Genomic DNA, 23,106 nt, shown 5'->3' on the forward strand with positions numbered 1-23,106 from the left:
ATGGTGGTTAGCATTATTTAGCAATGAAACATTTTAAAATTAATGTATGTACATGTTATTTGGAAATGATGTTATTTAATAGACTATAGTATATTGTGAATATAACTTTTATATGCCCTGGGAAACCAAAATATGCATATGACATGCTTCACTGCTATATTCACTTTATTTCCGTGGTCTGGAACTGAACCCTCAATATCTCTTAAGGTGTGCCTATATATTTTATTTCATTACTCCTCCCCTGTTGTGATTATCAATATTATTAACAATGTTTCACCATTCTAAATATGCTGCAATGGCCAATTTGTGTATGTAGTTATTTTTCTTATTGAATTCTTCATGATTGAAATCCAGAAATGGATTTCTTAGGTCAAACATGGTGAATATTTTTATGATTCCTGTTGCATATTGGTACAATATTACACCAAAAGAGGTGTCCTGAGCAGGGCCACCAGAAGTGTCACGGTTAAATTACAGTTGCATTTTTTTTTTTTTAAATAGAGGCATGTTTTATTTATTTAATTAATTTGTTTGTTTGTTTTGTTTTTGTTTGTACATGCACTGGGTACAGTCAGAAGCGCGGGAGGGTGAGAGAATTCACCAGAGCCAGAGCGGGGAGCAGAGCAGGCAGAAGGACCGAAGTACACTGCTGAGGAGAGCAGCGGGCAGCAGGACTGCGCGCCATGTGGGACCCTCCTCCGGTGGCCGGGGAGCAGCCGCGGATCGAACCAGAGCTGCAGAGGCTGCAGGCAGCTTCGCAACCCAGCGCTCAACCGCTGCGCCACCGGGGAGGCCCAAGAAAATATTTTTAGATAATACTGAATTAAAGGAGGAAGGCCTTATAAGGGAGCATGATTTGAGAGGTCTTTTTAAGGAGAGGGGACAAGGTATTCAGGAACTCTGGCACTGGTCTTAAGAAAATTTTATCAATCTGTTGTTGTTTGTTTTATTCTTTTTTTTTTTGGTGAAGTGCTTTTGTGTAATTCAAAATGCAAATGACAAAAAATTATATAGGATGGAAAAAAGCCTTCCTTGCACTTACTGATGTGTCCTTGCTATATCTATCTAGCTCCCCTCTCTGAAGACAACCAATGTTAATAGTTCCTTACCCAGTTGCACTGGTTGAAAAGGATGCTCAAAGTTATATCAGAAAAATTTAATGTACTGAACACTTAAATATTTTATTAGAATGGCTATCATGTCCTTTTTAATTTTATGGCACATGAAAATGCAATTATCAAGGAAGACATTTTTTAAATTGAATGTTTTGTAAAAGTGAAGTGTTTGAAAAAATAAAGCTGTGCAAAAACAATTTTTTATATCAAGGAAGTAAAAAAAGACATGAAAGACAAAATATTATTACAATTTTATACCATCTACTATGTTAACAATAAGTATTTTCATTTATGAATATAGAACTTCAAAAACATAATACTGATGAGTGAGTCATTTCACTCTAGATTGTAAAATATATTTGCTGAAAATAGATAAGCTTATGCCATTTGCAACAACATGGATGGAGCTGGAAGGGATTATGCTCAGTGAAATAAGTCAGAAGGACAAAGAAAAACATCGGATGGTTTCGCTTATAGGAGTAACATCGTAAAGCCATGGAAGGGATCAGGAAAAAATAGACAAAACTAGCAGGCAAAGTATAAATCAGACATTCAGCAGGGGCGGGTGTGGGAGAGGGGTCAAAATGGGAGGGAAGAGCACAAGAGTCCATAGTGATGGTTCACGGGTGTCTTGGTGGTGATAATTTTATGGGCACAACATCTGAGAGGAGAAATCAAACATTGTACAAAAATGATGAACGATGTGGGCCTCCCTGGTGGTGCAAGGGGTTAAGTCTCAGTACGATGAAGCTATCTGCAGCCTCTGCAGCATGAGTTCCATCCCAAGCAAGGAAGCTAACACACATGGTGCAGCAGACCTCTCCTGTCTCTCCCGCTGCTCCCCTCAGCAGTGTATTTCAGTAGATCTGCCTGTTTTGCTCCCCACTCTGTCTCTGGTGAATCCTTACACCAGCCCCTCCACACACCTCTTCCCCCGCGCCTCTGGCCTACACCCCAAATCTTGTATGTATAAATAAATAAATCTTTATTTTTTTTGAAAGTACAGTTTGTTTGTTTGTTAAAGATTTATTTATTTATTTATATAAGCTCTGGGTACAGTCAGAAGCTCTGGGTACAGTCAGAAGCGCTCTGGGTACACCAGAGCCAGAGCAGCGAGCAGAGCAGGCAGACTGACGAAGTACACTGCTGAGGGGAGCAGCGGGTATGGCAGGAGAGGTCTGCGCGCCCAGTGGCTGGGGATCGAACCAGTGCTGCAGAGGCTGCGGGCAGCTTTGCAACCCAGTGCTCAACCACTGCGCCACTGGGGAGGCCCTGTGTTCATTTTGTTCTAAAGATTGGGGCGCAGCAGTTGAGCACTGGGTAGCGAAGCTGCCCGCAGCCTCTGCAGCGCCGGTTCGGCTGCCGGGCGAGGGTCCCAGATGGCGCGCATACCTCTCCTGCCGCACCCGCTGCTCCCTTCAGCAGTGTACTTCGTCAGTCTGCCTGCTCTGCTCTCCGCTCTGGCTCTGGTGAATTCTCTCACCCTCCCGCGCTTGTGACTGTACCCAGAGCTTATATAAATAAATAAATCTTTAAAAAAAAAGGCAAAATGAAAAATGTAAAAATATATAAATAAAAATGAAAAAAATATGTATTTGCTGAAATGAGAAAACTTTTTGGAAAATGCACAAATCAATATTTACGAGAAAAATTTTTGGAAAATGCACAAATCAATATTTACATCAACAAGCTTCAACTGTTCACATACCAGGTTTTAATAATTTACTTCAAGTGGCATATTTATGACTCTGAAGATAGTGAGATACGTTTTGTTGATCTCATGGAACTAGAACAAAGAAAGAGGTCTCATTATTATTATTATTCATTCATTCGACTCATTCATTCATACAAGAGCTGAGGTACAGGCCAGGGATGCGGAGGGTGAGAGGATCCACCAGAGACAGAGTGGGGAGCAGAACAGGCAGACTGACTGAAATACACTGCTGAGGGGAGCAGTGGGCAAGATAGAAGAGGTCTGGCTCGACATGTGGGTTTCTCCCTGGCCAGCTGGGGATCGAACTGGTGCCGCAGAGGCTGTGGATTTCTTCATAGTGCGGTGCTTAACCCCTTGTGCCACCAGCAAGGCCCTATTATTCTTATTCTTAATACATTGGAAGTCTTAACTAGGGCAGTGAGGCAAGAAAAAGAAATAATATGTGTATGGGAGGTAAAAGAACGAAAAACTTTCTGCTTGTAAATAATTGTTTATGTGGAGAATTCCAGAGAATCAACAGTTTTAACTAAGTGTGTTTTACAAGATCAATATGCAGACTTACTGTGTTTGTGTGTACTAGCACTAAACAAACAGAAGCCAACATTTTGATAAAGCCAATTTATCTAAAATGTTATTCTTATTTCATAGAAGCTGAGAATAGCTTTAACATTATGAATAGTATCATTACTACTAAGAAAAATTCTTAATGGGAACAAGATACCTAACAATCGACCACCACTTTAATGGAGAATGCAGTTCTTCGTGGCTGAGTTAGGACAGCATTTAGCCAGACTCAACTATGTCACAATGTCACAGCAGAATACCAAAAAGCATCAAAATATTTGGAAGTATAAATCTTTTAACAATTTTATCATCCATAGCAGTTTCTATATAATATGTATAGCTAGAAAATGAATAGGAGTATTTATACATTTTAAATTTGAACATTGATTTCTATATTAATATTACCTTGCTTATTATTAAATATTTTGAATGTACATTCTTTGTCACCCTTTTTATAAAAATAGTGGCATATTATATACTGCCCATTTTCTGACTCTGCTTTTTTAACTTGATAATATAATTTGAAAATTATTCCAAATCTTTACATAAATACATTCATTCTATTTTATGTATGTGTGATAGTCTACAGAGTAGCAGCATTTAACCAGTAGATTATTTTCAACATTTTACTACTTGAAACCAAAGCCCCTTTCATTCTCAAGCTTTTTAAAATGCATATGTATGATTTTAGTCGAATGGTAAGTATACCTGAGTTTATAATATATTAAACCTTATCATCTTATAATTTAATTTGCATTTTTTTCCATCAATTTTTTTTTCAGTGTCAATTTTTTTTACCAGTGTCAAGATAGCTTCTCTGACACTATTTCAAAAACTTTACCCATAGTGAATGTTACCTTGTTCTTTCTACAGTGTGAAGATTGCTCCTGGAGCAGTTGTATGTGTAGAAAGTGAAATCCGGGGAGACGTAACTATAGGTAAGAAAACTGTTTAATAGTGTTGTTTCTCAAGAACTGATGTGATTTAATTATCAGTGCTTTACATGAATCTATTTTGCTTGTGTATTTTACTGATGTCCTAATTTTATTGATAAAACAATCTATTTGTGCCCACACATGCTTACTGTTTCTAAAAAATATGTAGTATAATGGAGTATTTATATTAATCTCCTCTTTGATAAACTAATGAAACCATGCAACAAAATCATTCATTCACTTGAGAGACATCTTATGTATACTGTTTATGTGCCGGGCACTGTGCTTATACTAAGGACACAGTGGTGAACACAGGTTATGCCAGCACTGCCATCTTGGAGCTTGTATTCTGCTGAGTCATCATTAATAGCATAAACTCTGGAATCTGACAGAGTTAGGTTAGTATCCTTGCTCTTTACTTGCTGGGTTACTCTGGACATATTTCTTAGCCTCCTAGTCTTCATTTTCTCCATCTGTAGAATTGGGTGTTTAAGATTAGGTTCAACCACATGTAGTGATGGTTAAAACCTGCAGAGGTTTGTTCTGTTGTATAAAAAGCCCAGAGGTAGGCAATTCAAGGCTGGTCACTTGATTGTCCCAGAACTCCAGCCTTGCAGGCCTAGATGTGACAGCTAGAACACCAAAAGACCCTGGACAACAATGGGGAGGAGTGGAAGAAAAGAGAATCCCTCCCAGTTGAGTCAGCTTCCTTTAGATAGCCTTCCTGAAAGTGCCACATGGTCTTTCTTTGTGTGTGTCTGATGCCTTGGACTTAGTCTCATGGACATATCTAGCTTCAGGGATCAGTGGAAAGTACAGTCTTAACTAGGTACAATGCTACCCCAAATAAAATGAGACTTTGTCATAAGGAAAAAGAGAAGAATGGATATCTCGTGACAATTAACAGTCTCTGTCATGTACAGAATAGAAGTACCTACCTCCTAGGTTTTTTAAGGATTAAATAAGAGAGTGTTTGTGAAAAGCATTGCCCAATACCTAACACATAGAATACAGTGAGTGCTAGCTAATTAAATCAAATGAACAGTATTAATCAATATAAATCAAATGCTTACATGATTTTCTCCAAATTCACATTTCATCCAGTTCTTTTACATGTACTTTCACTAGATATGGTACCTCTGTAACTTAATTAGTGTGAACCATTCTTACCGCAACTGCATGTTATCAGAGTAGAGTTTTCAATGAATTAAGTATGCTTTCAGAGAGAAAATAAGGCTCTTAGATTAACAGAGCCTTTACTGGAAAAAAATATATATATATATAGTAATATATCTAAACCTCCAACCAACTTAGACATTGTGTTTTATAAAAAGAATAAAGGTTGCAGCAGTATTTTGGGAATATATTAGGAATTTGTCAGCTTAGGGTTATTTTAAATTGACAGAACCCTTGCAAACTCTTTATGAAGAGAAATTAGGGTGGGCCACATGTTTATCCCTTGCTCATCTGCATTGTTTTTATTCTGATGTGTTTATGGCTCTCATGATTCAAGGAATAACACCTAATGGTAGCTCTGAAAGTATTCTATAATCAGAAGGAAAGTAGTAATAATTGGAGCTAATTATGTAAACTTTCCCTTTCATTCCTAATTCTTGTCCTTTTTTTTTTTTTTTAAGATTTATTTATTTATGCATAGAAGAGCTGGGGTACAGGCCATAGATGTGGGGCGTGGGGTGTGGGGTGAGAGGATCCACCAGAGACAGAGTGGGGAACAGAACAGGCAGACTGACTGAAATACACTGCTGAGGGGAGCAGCAGGTGGGACAGGAGAGGTCTGCCTCACCATAATTCTTGTCCATTTTAAAAAATAAGTATACAGTATTTACTATTTAATGTATAGATAATAAAGTATCTCTGTAGGCATAAATATACACACGGGTTTGTGTGTGTGTTCAGATTTAGAAATAATGCCTATTACATTTAGAAGCTTTTCTAGAACAGCTGTACAGGTTTTAACCTATGAAAAGGAAAGGTGTGTGCTGCAAAGGATTGAGGCATGGGGTTATCAGGAGTCAGCACTCCCATTCTTGTTCTCTGTCTTTGTCTTTTTTGTGCTTCTCGCCTTTATCCTCCTGCCTTCTCTAAGTGTTGAAGTTACAAAAGGGAATACAGTATGTAAGTTTTCTTTCCATATAGTGTTTGACTTCTAACTGATAGTGGTAGCTCTGACAATTAAAATATGAAATGATAGTTCAACACAGATTTTCAGTGATGGATTATAGCATGAGAAGTGGTCATAATTTTTCTTTAAAATAGTGTGATTGAACTTTATCATAGGCTAGGTCTAAGCTAATACATTGTATATTTTGACCCAGTTTTTTAAAAGAAAATTTGCTCAAATACCTTATAGAAGTCTTCTACAATTCCAATCTCATTTTCATTGTGCATGTTTTTTGTCTTTATTTGTATATATAAGTATGTAAATATTATCGAATTGATATTTATACAGCTCTGTCATTGTTATATTTGGTATAAAATATTTCTAATCTTCTAGCTGCTGTTAATTCATTTTTCTGAAGCAATAGATCAGATTAAAAGATGTAATTATTAAATCAGTGTAGAAACTAGAAATGTTATCTGGTTAAAACCCATTCTACCATGTTTTATTTTTCATTTCCGGGCTTTTGTTGTTTTTAGTTTTTCTTAATTTACCAGAATAATTAAGTCTTTTTCTTTTGTGCTATGTATATTGATATGTGAACATTTAATAAGCCCTATTTTCTTGTTAAGTAGCAATAAACTTAAGTGTCATTTAATTAATAGATTTTTCAAGATGTTGTGGAGAACTCTATCCCCTAGTTGACTGTTCTTTTTATGAAATTATAATATTTCAGAAAGAATTTTTTTTCGCTTGTTTCAATAGAACTTTAAAATTGATCTTCTGTTTTCCTAAAAACTCAGTTTATGTCAAAGAAACCAATCTGAACCTTTGAAGTATTGTTCTTAACCAGAGATCCTATGACTTGAAGCTTTTCTGGAGCCTGACCCTTTTCATTAGTGGCTACTCAGAAACAGACCTTGGGAAAAATAATAGCTCTTTTGTTAATTATAATTTGGGTAAATAAGTATAGTATTAAGATCTGTTTTTATTTAGGCTGCCATGATTTGTAAGCCATGCATTACTTCCTCTAAATTTTGTTTTGAAAACTGAAGAAAGGTATCTTTGAACACAGTTCTATTGTCCCATTATAGGGTGAAAGGCAGCCTCCTGGTGTCTGAACAGGACTTGGTCGTGACTTTATCATATGAAGGTAGAAGTTGGCACAGTGGGAAAGCTGTGTGATAAAAGCACTTTGTCCCACTTATTCTGTCTTTCTCTCCATTAGAGCTTTTAATATAGACTGAAAGCTTCCCTTTTATTGTGGAAAATCTTTTCAACAAGGCATAACAGTGGCTTTGACTTGAGAAATTCATCATATGTAAAGCAGTTCTTATAGGTACTTTAGTTTACAGGTCAAAGGAATTGTTTTAATTTTCAAAAGAGAGCTTGTGACTTTTTGAACTATTTATTGACATGAAAATGTACACAAAGATTGCTTTTTATGGCAAAGATAGACAGGAAAAATGTCCTTTACCAAATGAGGGGAATGGAAATTTGATGCAGGAATGTCTTCTGGCTCTGTTGCGTCAAGCCTCGCCAGCCATTTAGAAAAATAATTCATCAGCCAGAGAGGCGGTTCCAGCTCTAGACACATTTATCCAAACAAGGAGATAAGCCAAATAGGGTTTCAGCACATTTGGTAAAAAAATATACAAACTACCCTGCCAGAAAGAACTCTAAGAAGGTTCACAACAGGGTTTATAAAACCTTTCTATGGTGACAGTTTTTTGATTTTTAAAGCATTTTAACCTTAGACCCTTAAACCTGGTTTAAATTCAGACCCAGTCTAGATAAAATTGCTTATTGCAGACAAGCATGGCGCAAGCTATGCTCACATTTTAGTGTGCTGTCGAGGCCCACGCCTTGGAATAGTGCTGAGCTGATGGAATTTCTGGTGTGAACCTCTAGCACCAAAGCCTTCAGAGACAGAGTTACACCGCGCACATTGCGCATTGCTCACCTGTCAGGACCTTCCCTTTTAAGTTTTCCAAATTAAACTCTTAGCACTCACATAACCTGAAATACCTGTGTACTAACCTCTCAGTGACTGCCCAGAATAGGCCTAAGGAAGACTTAGGGTTGCTATTCATGACATTTGGTCTTACTTTAGGGGTCAAAGTTTGACCTTTTATACTACTTCAGCCCAGAAACACCAGAAAGTGTAGTTTGGCATTGCTGCCACCAGGTGGCGGCCGTGTCTTAGTCGTAGGTCTGCAAGCAGCTGATAATGCTTTTCCTCCCGGATCGAGCGCCTAAAATTTATAACCAAGTTTTCCGTTATGGACTTACTAACAATGATAGTAATAATAATATAATGAGAAAACACTTGGTTAAAATAGCTCAGGCAGTATTTTTAAATATTGCATAACAAGATACGGGACTTGGATTAGTTTAATAATTCTAAAAAATTCTGTTTATCTGTGTTTTTTTTTTTGTATGATAAAAATACCCTTCTTCAAAGGAAAAAATGAAATTTTCAGTTGTTTTCAAAGTTATATCTAGAGGAATTTTTAAAGAAACACAGATCCCAGTGGTACCTTTGTCTTGTTTTAATTCATTCTCAGGTAGCTTTTTGTAAATCTGCTTATTGTCAAAAGCTGCAGCTTGAGAAACAGCAGACTGCCTAGTGCCTCTGGTACTTATCTAGCAGGGGCAGAGGATCTGCTTTCTATCACAGCATGAGAATCTACCTCTTGTCTAAGATTTTTATTTCTGGTTCATTAAAATATATTTATTAATCCACTTTACTGTCTTAAAATAAGATATGGAGCCTCCCACCCCCCATTAAAAGGAGATATTATTACCCTGATACCTAAGTAGAAGAAGAAAGCAGGCCATTTTCTTTTGTTTCTCAAGCCAGATTTTTTGCTTATTATAGTAGTTTCTTGTTAGTTCTTAGTGTTGATAGTGATGCACCTCCCATTTTTAGAACCCCATGATCTTGCATTATTTCATGTATTCCACATGTCAACACAGTAAGGTAGGATATTATAGTACCCATCTTTTTGTAGATGAGAAGACTGAGGTTTTTGAGAGATTAAGCGCATGGCCTTTAAGTGATAGAGGCCAGAGTCTAGACTTTCTAGACAAGGGGTGGGGTGCTGGCTGGGGCTTTAATTACAAAGAACTTAAAATAGAAAGATTGTGTTTCTTTCTCATACAACATTTTGAGTATTAGTCTTAATGAAAACTGCAGACCTAAATTGATTCACAGAGCTGGAGGAACCTGTAAGAAATTTCTCATTTCAAAGGAATCCAATGTTTGTTTCAGCATTGTTTACCACTTCTCTCTCAAAAGTGACAACATCTAAATACCCCAGAGGCATTTAGTTACTTAATTTAACTAATCACAATTAAGGAGTTGGTTAAATAAGTTGTGGTGTATTGGTGTGATGTGAAATACTATTCAACCATTAAGGAGTATTTGCCTAGATATACTTGTATGGAAAAATGGCCTAAGGTCATTAGGGAAAAATGACCTTAGAACCTTAGGTAAACAAAAAGTAAATGGCATGATATTACTCCTTGGCTTAAAAGTATAAGCGTTTTTTTGTTTGTTTGTTTGTTTGTTTGTTTTGGTGGGACCCTCGCAGGTGGCCAGGGAACGAACTGGTGCTGCGGAGGCTGCGGGCAGCCTAGCACTCAACCGCTGCGCCACCAGAGGAGGCCCTAAAAGTATAAGCTTTTAAAATCTTTTTTTTTAAGGGATGATTTTTCTCCTTTTTAAAAAAATATTTATTTATGTATGCATACAAGAACTGGGATACAGGCCAGAGGTGCGGAGGAGGGTGTGAGAGGATTGACCAGAGATAGAGTGGGGAACAGAACAGGCAGATTGACTGAAATACACTGCCGAGGGGAGCAGCAGGTGAGTCAGGAGAGGTCTGCTGCGCCATGTGGGTAGCTCCCTGACTGGGAATCGAACTCATGCTTCATTGGCTGCGGATAGCTTCATAGGTTGCGTCTTAACCCCTTGCACCACCAGGAAGGCCCTGAATTATATTTTAACTTTTTAATAAGATGTAGTTTGTGTACCAAAGCTCCTAATCTGGAATAATACACTGCAGTCTTTTAAGAATAGTTACTTCTAAGGGATGGGATTAACATAAGGAGAGGATCTTTCACTTGTTGATTTGCTTCAATTATTTGTATTATTTGTGTGTGTATGTATGTGTGTATTTAACTGTAGTCCCCATACTACCTGTGTCCTCATTTTATAGCTGGGAGTTTGTACTTTTTTTTTTGGTAAAGATTATTTATTTATGGGCTTCCCTGGTGGCACAAGGGGTTAAGCACCGCACTATGAAGCAATCCACAGCCTCTGCAGCACGAGTTCGATCCCCGGCCAGCCAGAGAGCACCACACATGGCAAAGCAGACCTCTCCTGTCTTGCCTGCTGCTCCCCTCAGCAGTGCATTTCAGTCAGTCTGCCTGTTCTGTTTCCCACTCTGTCTCTGGTGAATCCTCTCACCCTCCACATATCTGGCCTGTACCCCAGATCTTGTATGCATAAATAAACAAATCTTATAAAAAAAAAAAAGAAAGAAAATATGAGCTAAATCATCCCTTAAAAAAAAAGATTTATTTATTTATGCATACAAGAACAGGGTACAGGCCAGAAGGGTGTGTGGGGTGGGGGTGAGAGGATTCACCAGAGACAGAATGGGGAGCAGAACAGGCAGATCCACTGAAATACACTGCTAAGGGAAGCAGCGGGCAATTCAGAACAGGCAATTCAGGAGAGGTCTGCTGCTTTATGTGGGTAACTCCCTGGCCCGGGATCAAACTTGTGCTGCAGTGGCTATGGATAGCTTCATAGGTTGTGTCTTAACCCTTTGCATCACCAGGGAGGCCCTGGGAGTTTGTACTTTTTAACTTTTCACCCATATTGCCATCCCTACCTCACCTAATCACCAGTCTATTCTCTGGATCCATAAGCTATGATTTTTTTTTTTTTTAAATTGACTAACATTGGGCCTCCCTGGTGGCACAGCGTTTGAGCACTGGGTTGCGAAGCCGCCCGTAGCCTCTGCAGCACCGGTTCAATCCCCAGCTGCTCCCTGGCCACCGGAGGAGGGTCCCACATGGCGCGCAGACCTCTCCTGCTGCCTGCTGCTCCCCTCAGCAGTGTGCTTCGGTGCTTCTGCCTGCTCTGCTCCCCGCTCTGGCTCTGGTGAATTCTCTCACCCTCCCGCGCTTCTGACTGTACCCAGTGCTTGTATAAATAAATAAATGAATAAATAAATCAATCTTTAAAAAAATAAATAAATTGACTAACATTGGTGTACCACATTGTATATGATTCGAAGGTACAGGATCACACCCCTTCAGATGTGTGTTACTACACCACAGCCATTGTTTTGTTGCTTTTTTAAGATTCTGCATTTAAACAAGATTATAGGGTATTTATCTTTCTTGATTATTTTCTTAGTTCACTTCCTTTACTTGCATAATGCCCTCAGATTACACATGACAAGATTTCATTCTCTTTTATGGCTGAGTGATATTACTCTCTTGCTGTGTGTGTGTGTGTGTGTGTGTGTGCTCATGTGTGTGTTATTTTATTTACCTTTTCATCCACTGATGAACACTTAGGTTGCTTCTGTAACTTGGCTATTGTGAGTAATGCTGCAGTAAATAAACATGGGGGTGCAGATATCTTTTCAAATTAATGTTTTCATTTTCTCCAGATAAATACCTAGAAGTAGAATTTTTGTATTATATGGTAGCTCTGTTTTAAATTTTGAGGAACCTCCATAGTGGCTCCACCAGTGTACCATTCCCACTGACAGTGATCTTGTGTTTTCTTTTCTCCACATCCTCATCAAAATTTGTTATTTCTTGTCTTTTTGAGTATACCGATTCTAACAGGTATGAAATGTTATCTCATTATATGTTTTTTTTGACAAAGAAGATAGGCACATGTGTTCACAGTCATGGTCAACTGAGAAGCTGCCCAAGGATCCCATTGAATCCATCTTCTGTACTGAAATATCCTGTCCTGAGTAAGAGAATTTGCAGAAGAAATTTAGCAGAGGTCACAGAAATCACAAAGTTGCTCTCATGTTATTCCCTGCTGGGCTGTGCATCCTGTTGTGCACCCCCACCCTTACCTATTTTGTAGGTCCCCAGGTCTCCATTGTTAAGGGAAAGAAAAAGCTGCCCTGAGGTGCCTTCCAATTCTCTGGGTGCCAAGAACACTTTGGTTTTAATGTATTTGTGAGGGAATATTTTAAGTATTCCTAGTTTTCAAGATAACAAGCTCAAAAGGGTAAAAATAGCACTTACTCCTTATTTCCCAAAAACATCCAGTGCTGTTATCCTGCCTGTCACGATCTTAAGATGATTATTGAATAAATTGACAATTATACAACTGAATACTGAACTTCATGGACAATGTCATTTTCCTGACTCCCTTCTCATTCTGTCAATGATTCGGCCCACCCTACTTTCAGTTAGTTCCTGTCTGCTTGTTTCCCGGTAAAAATAGCCTTGGTACTGGGAGTAGGTGGGATGGGTGGTAGAGGGAGGGGCTAAAATGGAAGGTATGTTTTCTTATCAGTAGTTTCATTATCACTAAAATGCAAGGCCTGGGATAAATAAAAGCTGGAGGAGGGAGAGTATTAGCTTTCCAGAGTCAATGTTCTTGTTTCGGCAGTGTGGTTGGCACCTCCTCTTCCATGATCTTGAAATGAATGTGATGCAACTTTTCCTGCCACCTGTGATTTGAGATTGTCTCAGTCACCTTGTATTAGCATCTTAAGACCTTAGGATGCCAGTTATCACATTTGACTCCTGCAGCTGCCTCCTTTAACCTTTTTAACCTTTAATTGGTTAAAATTATATCCTAGACAAGATAGCAGCAGCTCTGCCTCCTCAAATGGGTAGTCTTTTAATAGGGGTAGTGATTGAGGATAAAAAGTAACTGAGTTAGGGCCTCCCTGGTGGCGAAAGGGGTTTAGCTTCAGCACCATGAAGCAATCTGCTACTACTGCTGCACTAGAGTTGGACCCCTGCCAGGGAGTTGACCCACATGGCGAAGCAGACCTCTCCTGCTGCTCCTTGCCCACTGCTCCTCTCAGCACTGTGTTTCAGTGGAGCTGCCTGTTCTGCTCCCCACTCTGTCTCTGGTGAATCCTCTCTCTCTCTCTCACACACACACACACACACACACACACACACACACCCCACCCCGCACCTTGGCCTATACCCCAGTTCTTGTATGCATAAATAAAAATAAAGCTTAAAAAAAAAAAAGCAACAGTTTAAAACTAGTTTCCATATTCTCTGACTCCCATTCCACCCATTTTTCTTAATGACTTAACACAAAGTCTAATCCTTAAAGTGCTATTGGTTCACTAGCATAAGTATCATTGTAAGCACAGAGGACCTTACTTTTACTAAAGAAAAGATGAAAGGGAATTCGTTTTTTACTGCCAACTATGTGCCAAAATACTATGTCTACTAACATTATCTCATTGAATCCTTATAATAACCTGCAAGACCGGTATTATCACCACCTCCATTTCACTGATGAGATAACAGTCCATGAACCAGAGCTGTCTGACTCCAAAGCCTGTCCTGTCTCCACTCACCTTCGCTGGAGATCTGGCACTAACAACTAATAATAACAGCCAAGGAGATAACATTTGTAAGAGCCTAATATGGTGCCTGGCACATACCTTAGAAAATGTTCCTCCCAACAGCCTTGGCCACCCTCAGACACCTCCCATTCCCCTGTTGGAAGTATACCTCCACCAATAATTTCCTTTTGTCATCCTTTTAACAGGACCTAGGACAGTGATCCACCCTAAAGCACGAATTATTGCAGAGGCTGGGCCAATTGTGATTGGTGAAGGTAACCTAATAGAAGAACAGGCCCTTATCATAAATGCGTGAGTAAGAGTCTTATAGGTACTCTGAACTAAGTACCACAGACAGTGTTTTTGTTATTTTGGTTTTATAGGAATCTTTTACATTTGGAAAGTTCTCATTTAGAACTAGAGAAACATTAAGGATCTTTTCAACAGGTAGTTAGGAAATGAGGAAACCAAAGATCAGATGTGTGAAGAGATTTGTCCAAGGTGAGGTAGTACTTTGAATTTCTTGGTTATGACTGAAATGTTATTCCTCAGGACAATGCACGTGAACTTAATTCTCATGTATATTTTCACATGCTTAGTAGGGGTAACACCCAGAATAGTATTTGAAAAATTTGAGGTCCTAAAGGCAATTTCTAAAAGTTCGAAATTTAAAAAATAATAAAATACTGGAACATGTACATAGTAAACTATGTTATAATATCTCTGAAATTTTTATAAGCATTTGTAAGCCTTTCTAGATAAAATGTTGGCAGGCTATTTAAGCTTATACCTAATTTATAGCAGTAATGTATGGAATTTGTAAGAAAAACCTTGGGAAAATATTTATGATAAAGAGAATGATTTGTCTTAATGCTTGCTTAGGATTTGGGAGTTTCTTACTATGTTAAGCTGTTTTTTCTTAAATTATATTTTGGCACCTTGAGTGTAAGTCAGTTAACAATATATTGCAGTAACTCAACTGTCAGAGATAAAATGCCATTTAAAAATGGCTTCCTCCTCTTAGATCACATACATTTTATGTTCCAAATATTTCCATTAGCTACTCACAGCATAAAATAATTATATGAATACTTGTTTGTGTTTCACAATCTCAAATGATTGTTAAGAATGGAAAGATTTTCAAGTTAGATATGAAATTCCAGTTTAATAAGCCAAAAGTCATAGCCAGCATCTTTTTTACCAGTCCTGGAGAAGGCTCTCTAGGACTTGATTTTAAACATAAAAAAGGAAAACTCACACATACACCAATGACATATATATTTTACTAGTTCTTTTTTCAACTCAGAGTTAACCCTGCTCAGCATAAAGGTTAAATAATTCACTAAGAGTAAGAAATAATTTATATAGTTATGTATTTTAAGCTTGATCTAGGTAAAATTGAGAGAAATAATATAGATTCTAAAATAGAAGATTACTTATTACATTATTGACTTTTTGATTATCTCTCTTTTTTTATAGTCATCCTGATAATATCACCCCTGACACTGAAGATCCAGAACCCAAACCTATGATTATTGGTACCAATAATGTGTTTGAAGTTGGCTGTTGTATCCTTTACAATAATTTAAGATAAATCATTCCCAGCTATCTTTTTTTTATTTTTAAAGATTTATTTATTTATTTATACAAGCACTGGGTATAGTCAGAAGCGCGGGAGGGTGAGAGAATTCACCAGAGCCAGAGCGGGAAACAGAACAGGCAGAGTGACGAAATACACTGCTGAGTGGAGCAGCAGGCACGGCAGGAGAGGTTTGTCGTGCCATGTGGGACCCTCGCCGGTGGCCAGGGATCAAACCAGTGCTGCAGAGGTTGCAGGCAGCTTCGCAGCCCAGCGCTCAACTGCTGTGCCATCAGGGGAGGCCCTCCCAGCTATCTTTTAATAACCAAATGCCCTCCTTAGAATTTGTCATAATTTATAACATATATTTAAATAATAATTACATTTTTAGGATGAGGGTATCCAGCTCTTTGAGAATATTTGTAATATGTAAAAAAAAAAATTATCCCCTCTCTTACATTGAATAACCCAAAAGTAAAAAGGAAATGTGCTGTTTTCAGGCATATACATACAAGCACATCCTTAGTTCAGTATTTGGTGATACTCTCTCACTCCTGTCACAGAGACTACAACTTATTAACAGGTAGCAATGACTGAGTGGCAGTAGACACAGAAACATAGAAAACCAGATTAATAATCCTGGCTTCTGTCTGATTTAAGAACCACACCTCTGTCCATTTGATTCCTGTGTAGTTTTAGGCAGGCTACTTATCTGATGCAGGGAAATGATGATGGATAGGTATGAAAGTATTTCATTCTTTGTTTTTTCTCCCCAGCATGTTATCAGTTCTTTTGCTTGATTTGACATCCATAAAAAAAAAAAGTATACTCTTTTAATTGTGTCATCAAAACATTATTTTTAATCAGAGGTATTTGGAGGGAAAAATCTGTGTGTCCAACAATAGCAAAATATTTAAATAAATTAAGCTACGAGCATAAAACAGACCAAATTATGTCTTTAGACATTTTAATGACCTGGAATAATGCTTGCAAACTTAAGTGAACTATAAAAAGTGAGCTACAAAATGTATGCAGTTTGATTTTGTACAGTTTGGTTCTCAGTTTGATTCCCAGTTGTATAGATAGAGGATATATAAGGTAGATAGACAGATTGATTTATATAAAGATCTATCAACTCACCAGTGCTTTTTTAAATGATTGGGTGATACTAGGTGGTAGGTAGGTTTACTTTTCTTAAAACAATTGTGAAAATACATTACTGAATTGGGTGCTCATTTCTTTTATACTTTAGATACTTTTATTTAGAGAGTAAAGCTTTACTTTCAGACTGCTTTGGAATTCTGGAGCAAAGAGTTCTGGCTGGCAACTCTGCATGGCCCCTTCCTCGTCTCTTTCCTCTGCCCCAATGCAGGATAAGGACATTGTGAATTATTTGGGGAGAGAAGATGAGAAAATTGTTTTCTTAACTCTGACTCATAGATTCCCAAGCCATGAAAATGGGAGACAATAATGTTATTGAATCAAAAGGTAAGCTATGTTTGGAGTTTTACTGTCAAAAATAGTGATTTCCTTTCTCTTGGTGGTACTCTGGAAAACACCCTTTACATACACTGTGGCCGAGTGTTGTGCTAGCAGGGAAGGTGTGGTTGGAAATGCACCAAAGGAGCTGTAAGACTCATTCTTTGCTTTTATAATGCTTATTCTAGTATTGAAGAGCTCTTTACCTTAGCCAACCAGAGGTAATTGTAAGTGGGACTACATGAGGACCACCACCACTTCTGGGCAACAGCTCCAACAACTTTTCCCACTGACGTCCAGAAAGACCCTGAATGGTGATCCGTCTTTAGAATAGAGTATCTTTCATGGTCCTGGCTGGCATGAAAGAAAATGCTGGTTTTTTTAAAAAATAAATATTTAACTTAGGATTTTTGTTAATCTATTTAAGGGTTATTTTAATTTGGATTACCAACTCTTACACTGTCATTTCTATTCATTATATACTTACTGTGTGTGCCCACCACTTTACATTTACTCTCATTCATTGCAGCAAACTGTGAAGTAGGGTGGTGTCTTCATTTAATAAACTTGCTCATGAATTTATAATGACTGCACAACAGCAGCAGAACTGTTTTGAGTCCATTTTGTGCTAGTCTGGTACCTGCCTCTATGCTATGCTCATACTCAGATTTAAACAATTTAAGTTTATTTTCAGGGCCAATTTGTATTTTTATACTTAAATCATCTAAGGAAAAAAATAGTATCTTAATCATTTGATGTCTTAAATTACAGTACTCTATGTTTATTCTGCAGCATATGTAGGCAGAAATGTAATATTAACAAGTGGTTGCATCATTGGGGCTTGCTGCAACCTGAATACGTTTGAAGTCATCCCTGAAAATACAGTGATCTATGGTACAGACTGCCTTCGTCGGGTGCAGACTGAGCGACCACAGGTACTAAAACTTCTCCTTAAAAAGAGTTCTTTCTAGAGCTGCTGATTTTCCTAAAATAGCACATAATTGTTTTAACAGCAGCAAGTCCACTATTTAGAAAACAAATGATTAAAACAAACATCAGAGAAACACTCCTAAAAGTAGATTTTATTGGGGCCTCCCCGGTGGCACAGCAGTTGAGCGCTGGATTGTGAAGCTGCCCGCAGCCTCTGCAGTGCTGGTTCGATCCCTGGCTGCTCCCTGGCCACCGGAGGAGGGTCCCACATGGCGCGCAGACCTCTCCTGCCACATGCTGCTCCCCTCAGCAGTGTACTTCGGTCCTTCTGCCTACTCTCCTCCCTGCTCTGGCTCTGGTGAATTCTCTCACCCTCCCGCGCTTCTGACTGTGCCCAGTGCTTGTATAAATAAATAAATAAATAAATAAATATTAAAAAAAAAACCAGCTTTCTATCTTTAAAAAAAAAAGTAGAATTTATTTGCAATGGAATTATTCAGTATTATGTACAAGGATTACAATGACAAACTGTTATGGGAAAAGAAAATCAATAGATTTTTTTTTTTTTAAGAATCATTCTTTTTAGGGCCTCCCTGGTGGTGCAGTGTTAAGTCTCAGCACTATCAAGCTATCGCCAGCCACTGCAACATGAGTTCTATCCCTAGACAGGGAGCTAACTCACATGGCGCAGCAGACCCCTCCTGTCTTGTTCACTGCTCCACTCAGCAGTGTATTTCAGTGGATCCACATTTTCTGCTCCCCACTCTCTCTCTCCAGTGAATCCTCTCACCCCCTGCACCTCTGGTCTAGACCCCAGTTCTTGTATGCATAAATAAATAAATCTTTCAAAAAAATGAATTATTCCTTTTATCATAAGATTGCTATTTTATTTTTTTATTTATTTATCATAAAAGAACTGGGATATAGGCCAGAAGTGTGGGAGGGTGAGAAGATTCACCAAAGACAGAAGGGAGAGTAGAATAGGCTGATCTACTGAAATACATTGCTAAGGGGAGTAGTGGGCAGAATAGGAGTGGTCTTCTACATCATGTGGGTTTGCTCCTTGGCCAGGGATCGGGATCAAACTCAGGATTGGGCTGTCAGGGTGGTAGCACTGAGACTTAATCTCTAGGCCACCAGGGAGGCCCAATCCATAGATGTTATTCCTGGATCCACTGAAATAGACTGCTGAGTGGAGCAGCGGACAAGACAGTAAAGATGCATTTCCAGACCTTACAAATTGTATTCATTCACGCTTGAAATCTGAATCCTTGAGGGTGAGGAATAATCATACCAAATTAATACAGGATATCTAACTTGGGTCCATCTATTAGTTGACTGACATAGTTTGTGAAAATAAGCACAGTTTGTAAATATGCAGTCATGTTTGTGTATTCTTCTGGCATATAAGAATCCCCTTTAAATAACCAAGATCAAAAAAATGACTTGTACATATTTGGAATTTCATGTTAGAGTAGGACATGAATAAAACAAGGCAAAGAAGACATTCTATTTGAAATTTTAAGCCCGTTGCTTAACACACTCAATATATGTTTCCTTAGTTACTCAGTCTCCTTTCTCTCCTCCCAAAAAAATACTTTGTCTCCTCCCAAGACATCACATTGCCTCTGATTCTTAGCTATATTTATCAGAAATTAAAATTCCAGTTCTTTCTGGGTTATTCTAATTTTGTAATATTTGGCCTTTGTATTTATAGACTAAAAAGGAAATAAAAACAATTGCAGTATATTTTTCACTATCTTTTTGCATAATGGCAAAAATGATTGAAGAGGTAGAAGTTAAGCTAGAATGGGGGGGAGATTAGAATTATGTGAGCAAGAATATATATAGTTTAATACATAATACTATGTAAAACTTTTCCAAGTTCACTGAGGGTCTTATAAGTGTCTTATTTGCACAAAGGATTCTCCAAATTTATTGAATCAGAGTATCAAGATTAAGGACATGAGATTCCTTACTTTTCACAAGTTCCCCAAGTAACTTTTACAAGGAGGGCAAAGCTTGGGCAAAGCTTGTTTATGAAGAGTGAAGATCAAGAGAGCTTTACCACTCTGTGCTATGAGGTCCTGTGGAAAGCAGTACATTCTGGGTATTTTACTTATGTTGTCTTCTATAATTGGAACTTTTAGACTTTTTAGAGTCCAGGGTGGAATCTACAAAAGCAAGTTTGAAAACTAATTCATATATATATTTATATATAAAATCTTTTGTTTTTTTTATTACTAAATGTAATATATTTTCATTGTAAATTAAAAAAAAAAACAGGTAAACAAAAATGAGTTAGTGAAAATCATCTGTAATTCCACAACTTAGTGATAATTATTTTTTACCTGGCACTAACTTTGTTTTTGCTGATCAGTTCTTAATTATCTTTTTAGCCCCAGACACTACAGCTGGATTTCCTGATGAAAATCTTGCCAAACTACCACCACCTAAAGAAGACTATGAAAGGAAGCTCAACTCCAGTTAAGAACTAAGAACAGTATATGAAAGGATAACATTTTGTCTTTGACCACTGTCTTTTGAAAGGGCCGCAGTTGTTGATACACTCTTAGCAGTTTATGGAACAATACCTGTTGACTTTTTTTTTGTAAATTGAGTTTTAGAGGAAAGTAATGGATTTTCATTGTAACTGTCCCCTATAATTTATATAAAATGTGTTATTTTCCTATATCTTTGCTCCTTTTATGATAATTTACAAATTTATTCTTTTGTTATATAAATGTTAGCCATAAATATTAGTTATATAAAAAACTACCCAAAATAAAGAGCATATTGTTGTGTATTTCTATTCTGGTATACACTAAACTAAATAAAAATGTTGCTAACAGGATTGTTAGTGAGCAAACTTTGATCAGCTTTTCTACTTGCATTAACTTTCCCAAAATAACTCTTAAATTTTTGTGTGTATTAGCTATAGTAGTGTTTACCTTTTTCATTTGTGGGTTTGTGGTTGTTTAAAATTTTTGAATTAATTTAGACTTCGTTTTATTTCCAAGAAAATATGTTTTTCTTTGTAGTAAAACAAGTAATCCAGATGTATTCAGAGAATGCAAAGTCAAAGATAATGGTGTCATAAGAATGAGAAGTAAATGACCATTGGGAGTATTCCTGGGTTTTGAAGACAGTGAGCTAAAAGATTTTGGTATGTTTATAAATTCATGAAATTATTTTGATATATTAATCACTATTGACCCTGCTATAATTCTATTTGATTATATAATGTCAAAATATTGAGGATTCCAGGGTTTTTTTAGTAATTCAAATGCATACACTTAATGGGATCTAATTTTCAACTTTTGAATCAATAGCTGTTGACTAGTACTAAGACATTAAATACATAAATATTTTCTCTTGAAGTTTACTTTTTAACTGTAGGTAGTAAAAACTATATTTGAACTTCTGAAAATATCAGGTACAAATTAGCTTTTGTTCCCAATTAAAATGACTTGATTTTTGGTAAGAATACTCATGACTCAAGTTAGAAAACTACAACTACACATAGTAGACTGAAAAAGAGAGCATCCTATCAATGCACTATTTTTTTAACAATTTATTTATTTATGCATACAGGAACTGGGGTCTAGGCCAGAGGTGTAAGGGGAGGGGGGCGGTGAGAGGATTTACCAGAGAGAGTGGGGAGCAGAACAGGTGGATCTAGTGAAATACACTGCTGAGGGGAGCAGAGGGTAAGGCAGGAGAGGTCTGCTGCACCATGTGGGTTGCTCCCTAGCCAGCTGGGGATCAAACTCATCAAACTCATCAAACTCGCTGGTAGCTTGTAGTGCTGTCTTTAACCCCTGAGCCACCAGAGAGGCCCTCAGTGCACTTGACAATCAAGTCAGGATTTTGTTGATCATGAAAATTTTTTAGATGAAAAGGCAGAAATTACAAAACTACCTTTGAAGTGCTATGAAGTTTTAAAACTTTATCTCTGGATAAGCTCTGATAATGCTTATTAATGGCCTCTGGCCCAAACTATCAGGTAATATGTGAGAGCAATAGCGAGATAACCACCCAAGGACTTGGTAATAAGATACCCCCAGAGATTTAAAAAAAAATTACATTAACATACGATGAGAAATGATATGAACTCATTTGAGTAAAGAAAATGTGGGTAGAAATAGTCAATTTACCAACATAGAATTTGGAGGAAATGAATGACAGTGTCTGTACAATATTCTCCATGGGGGGGAGGTACTAAGTCCCAAGAGATGAGAGAAATTTGGTGACCAGAAGTGTTCTCTACTTCAGATGGGATCAGTTTATCATGACTTGATATATATGACTTGGTAAGAATATACCTGGAGACCTGCCTCTTAATTTGGCTCTAATTGCAGGCTTAACTGAACCACTTTCTGATTCTTAATATGACCTTTAGGCTATCAAGGTTGAGGGCACCAGAATTCTATTCTGTACATAGTAAATTTAGAGAGACTTTCTGGTTTGTATATTAGTCTCATGTGAATTTAGGATGTAGTTGTGCCCCTGAGTCTGTCAGTTTAATCTTTGATTTAGCCTATGATATAAAAATTCTGATAAAATACAGTTTCTGCCCTTTAGAACAAAGAACCAAAGTTAAATGCTAAATGGAGGGCCTCCCCGGTGGCGCAGCGGTTGAGTGCTGGGTTGTGAAGCTGCCCGCAGCCTCTGCAGTGCCGGTTCGATCCCCGGCTGCTCCCCGGCCACTGGAGGAGGGTCCCACATGGCGCGCAGACCTCTCCTGCCGCCCGCTACTCCCCTCAGCAGTGTACTTCGGTCCTTCTGCCTGCTCTGCTCCCGCTCTGGCTCGGGCTCGGTGAATTCTCTCACCCTCCCGCGCTTCTGACTGTACCCAGTGCATGTATAAATAAATAAATAAATCTTTTAAAAAAAATTGTTAAAAAAAAGTGCTAAATGGAAGGACAAATCCTGGCATACATAAAAGGTAGCAACTACACAAGGAGAATAAAGAAAGCGTTTTATTATAAAATCTTACTGTAGTTTGGTGATAGCTCTTAAGTCAAGATGATGGATTTTCACCAGTTGAATAGTGTCAGGTCTAGAAAATCATTGCTCTCTTCT

General features: G+C 37.8%; 1 protein-coding gene across 1 annotated transcript in view; it reads left to right on the plus strand.

Annotated features, from left to right (window-relative positions):
• Positions 1-22,798, plus strand: part of DCTN6 (dynactin subunit 6) — a 28,679-nt gene extending 5,881 nt beyond the window's left edge. Inside the window, exons 2-7 of the mRNA XM_037526001.2 lie at positions 4,267-4,331; positions 14,240-14,345; positions 15,513-15,601; positions 17,053-17,100; positions 17,884-18,026; positions 20,421-22,798. Of these exons, the coding sequence (XP_037381898.1) occupies positions 4,267-4,331; positions 14,240-14,345; positions 15,513-15,601; positions 17,053-17,100; positions 17,884-18,026; positions 20,421-20,519 (550 nt within the window). The 3' untranslated portion in view covers positions 20,520-22,798. The remainder of the gene's footprint in view (positions 1-4,266; positions 4,332-14,239; positions 14,346-15,512; positions 15,602-17,052; positions 17,101-17,883; positions 18,027-20,420) is intronic.
• Positions 22,799-23,106: the final 308 nt, after the last annotated feature.

The sequence above is a fragment of the Talpa occidentalis genome, unplaced genomic scaffold (genome assembly GCF_014898055.3).
Source record: "Talpa occidentalis isolate TD23 unplaced genomic scaffold, MPIMG_talOcc4v2.1 talOcc4.4, whole genome shotgun sequence".
Taxonomy (NCBI): domain Eukaryota; kingdom Metazoa; phylum Chordata; class Mammalia; order Eulipotyphla; family Talpidae; genus Talpa; species Talpa occidentalis.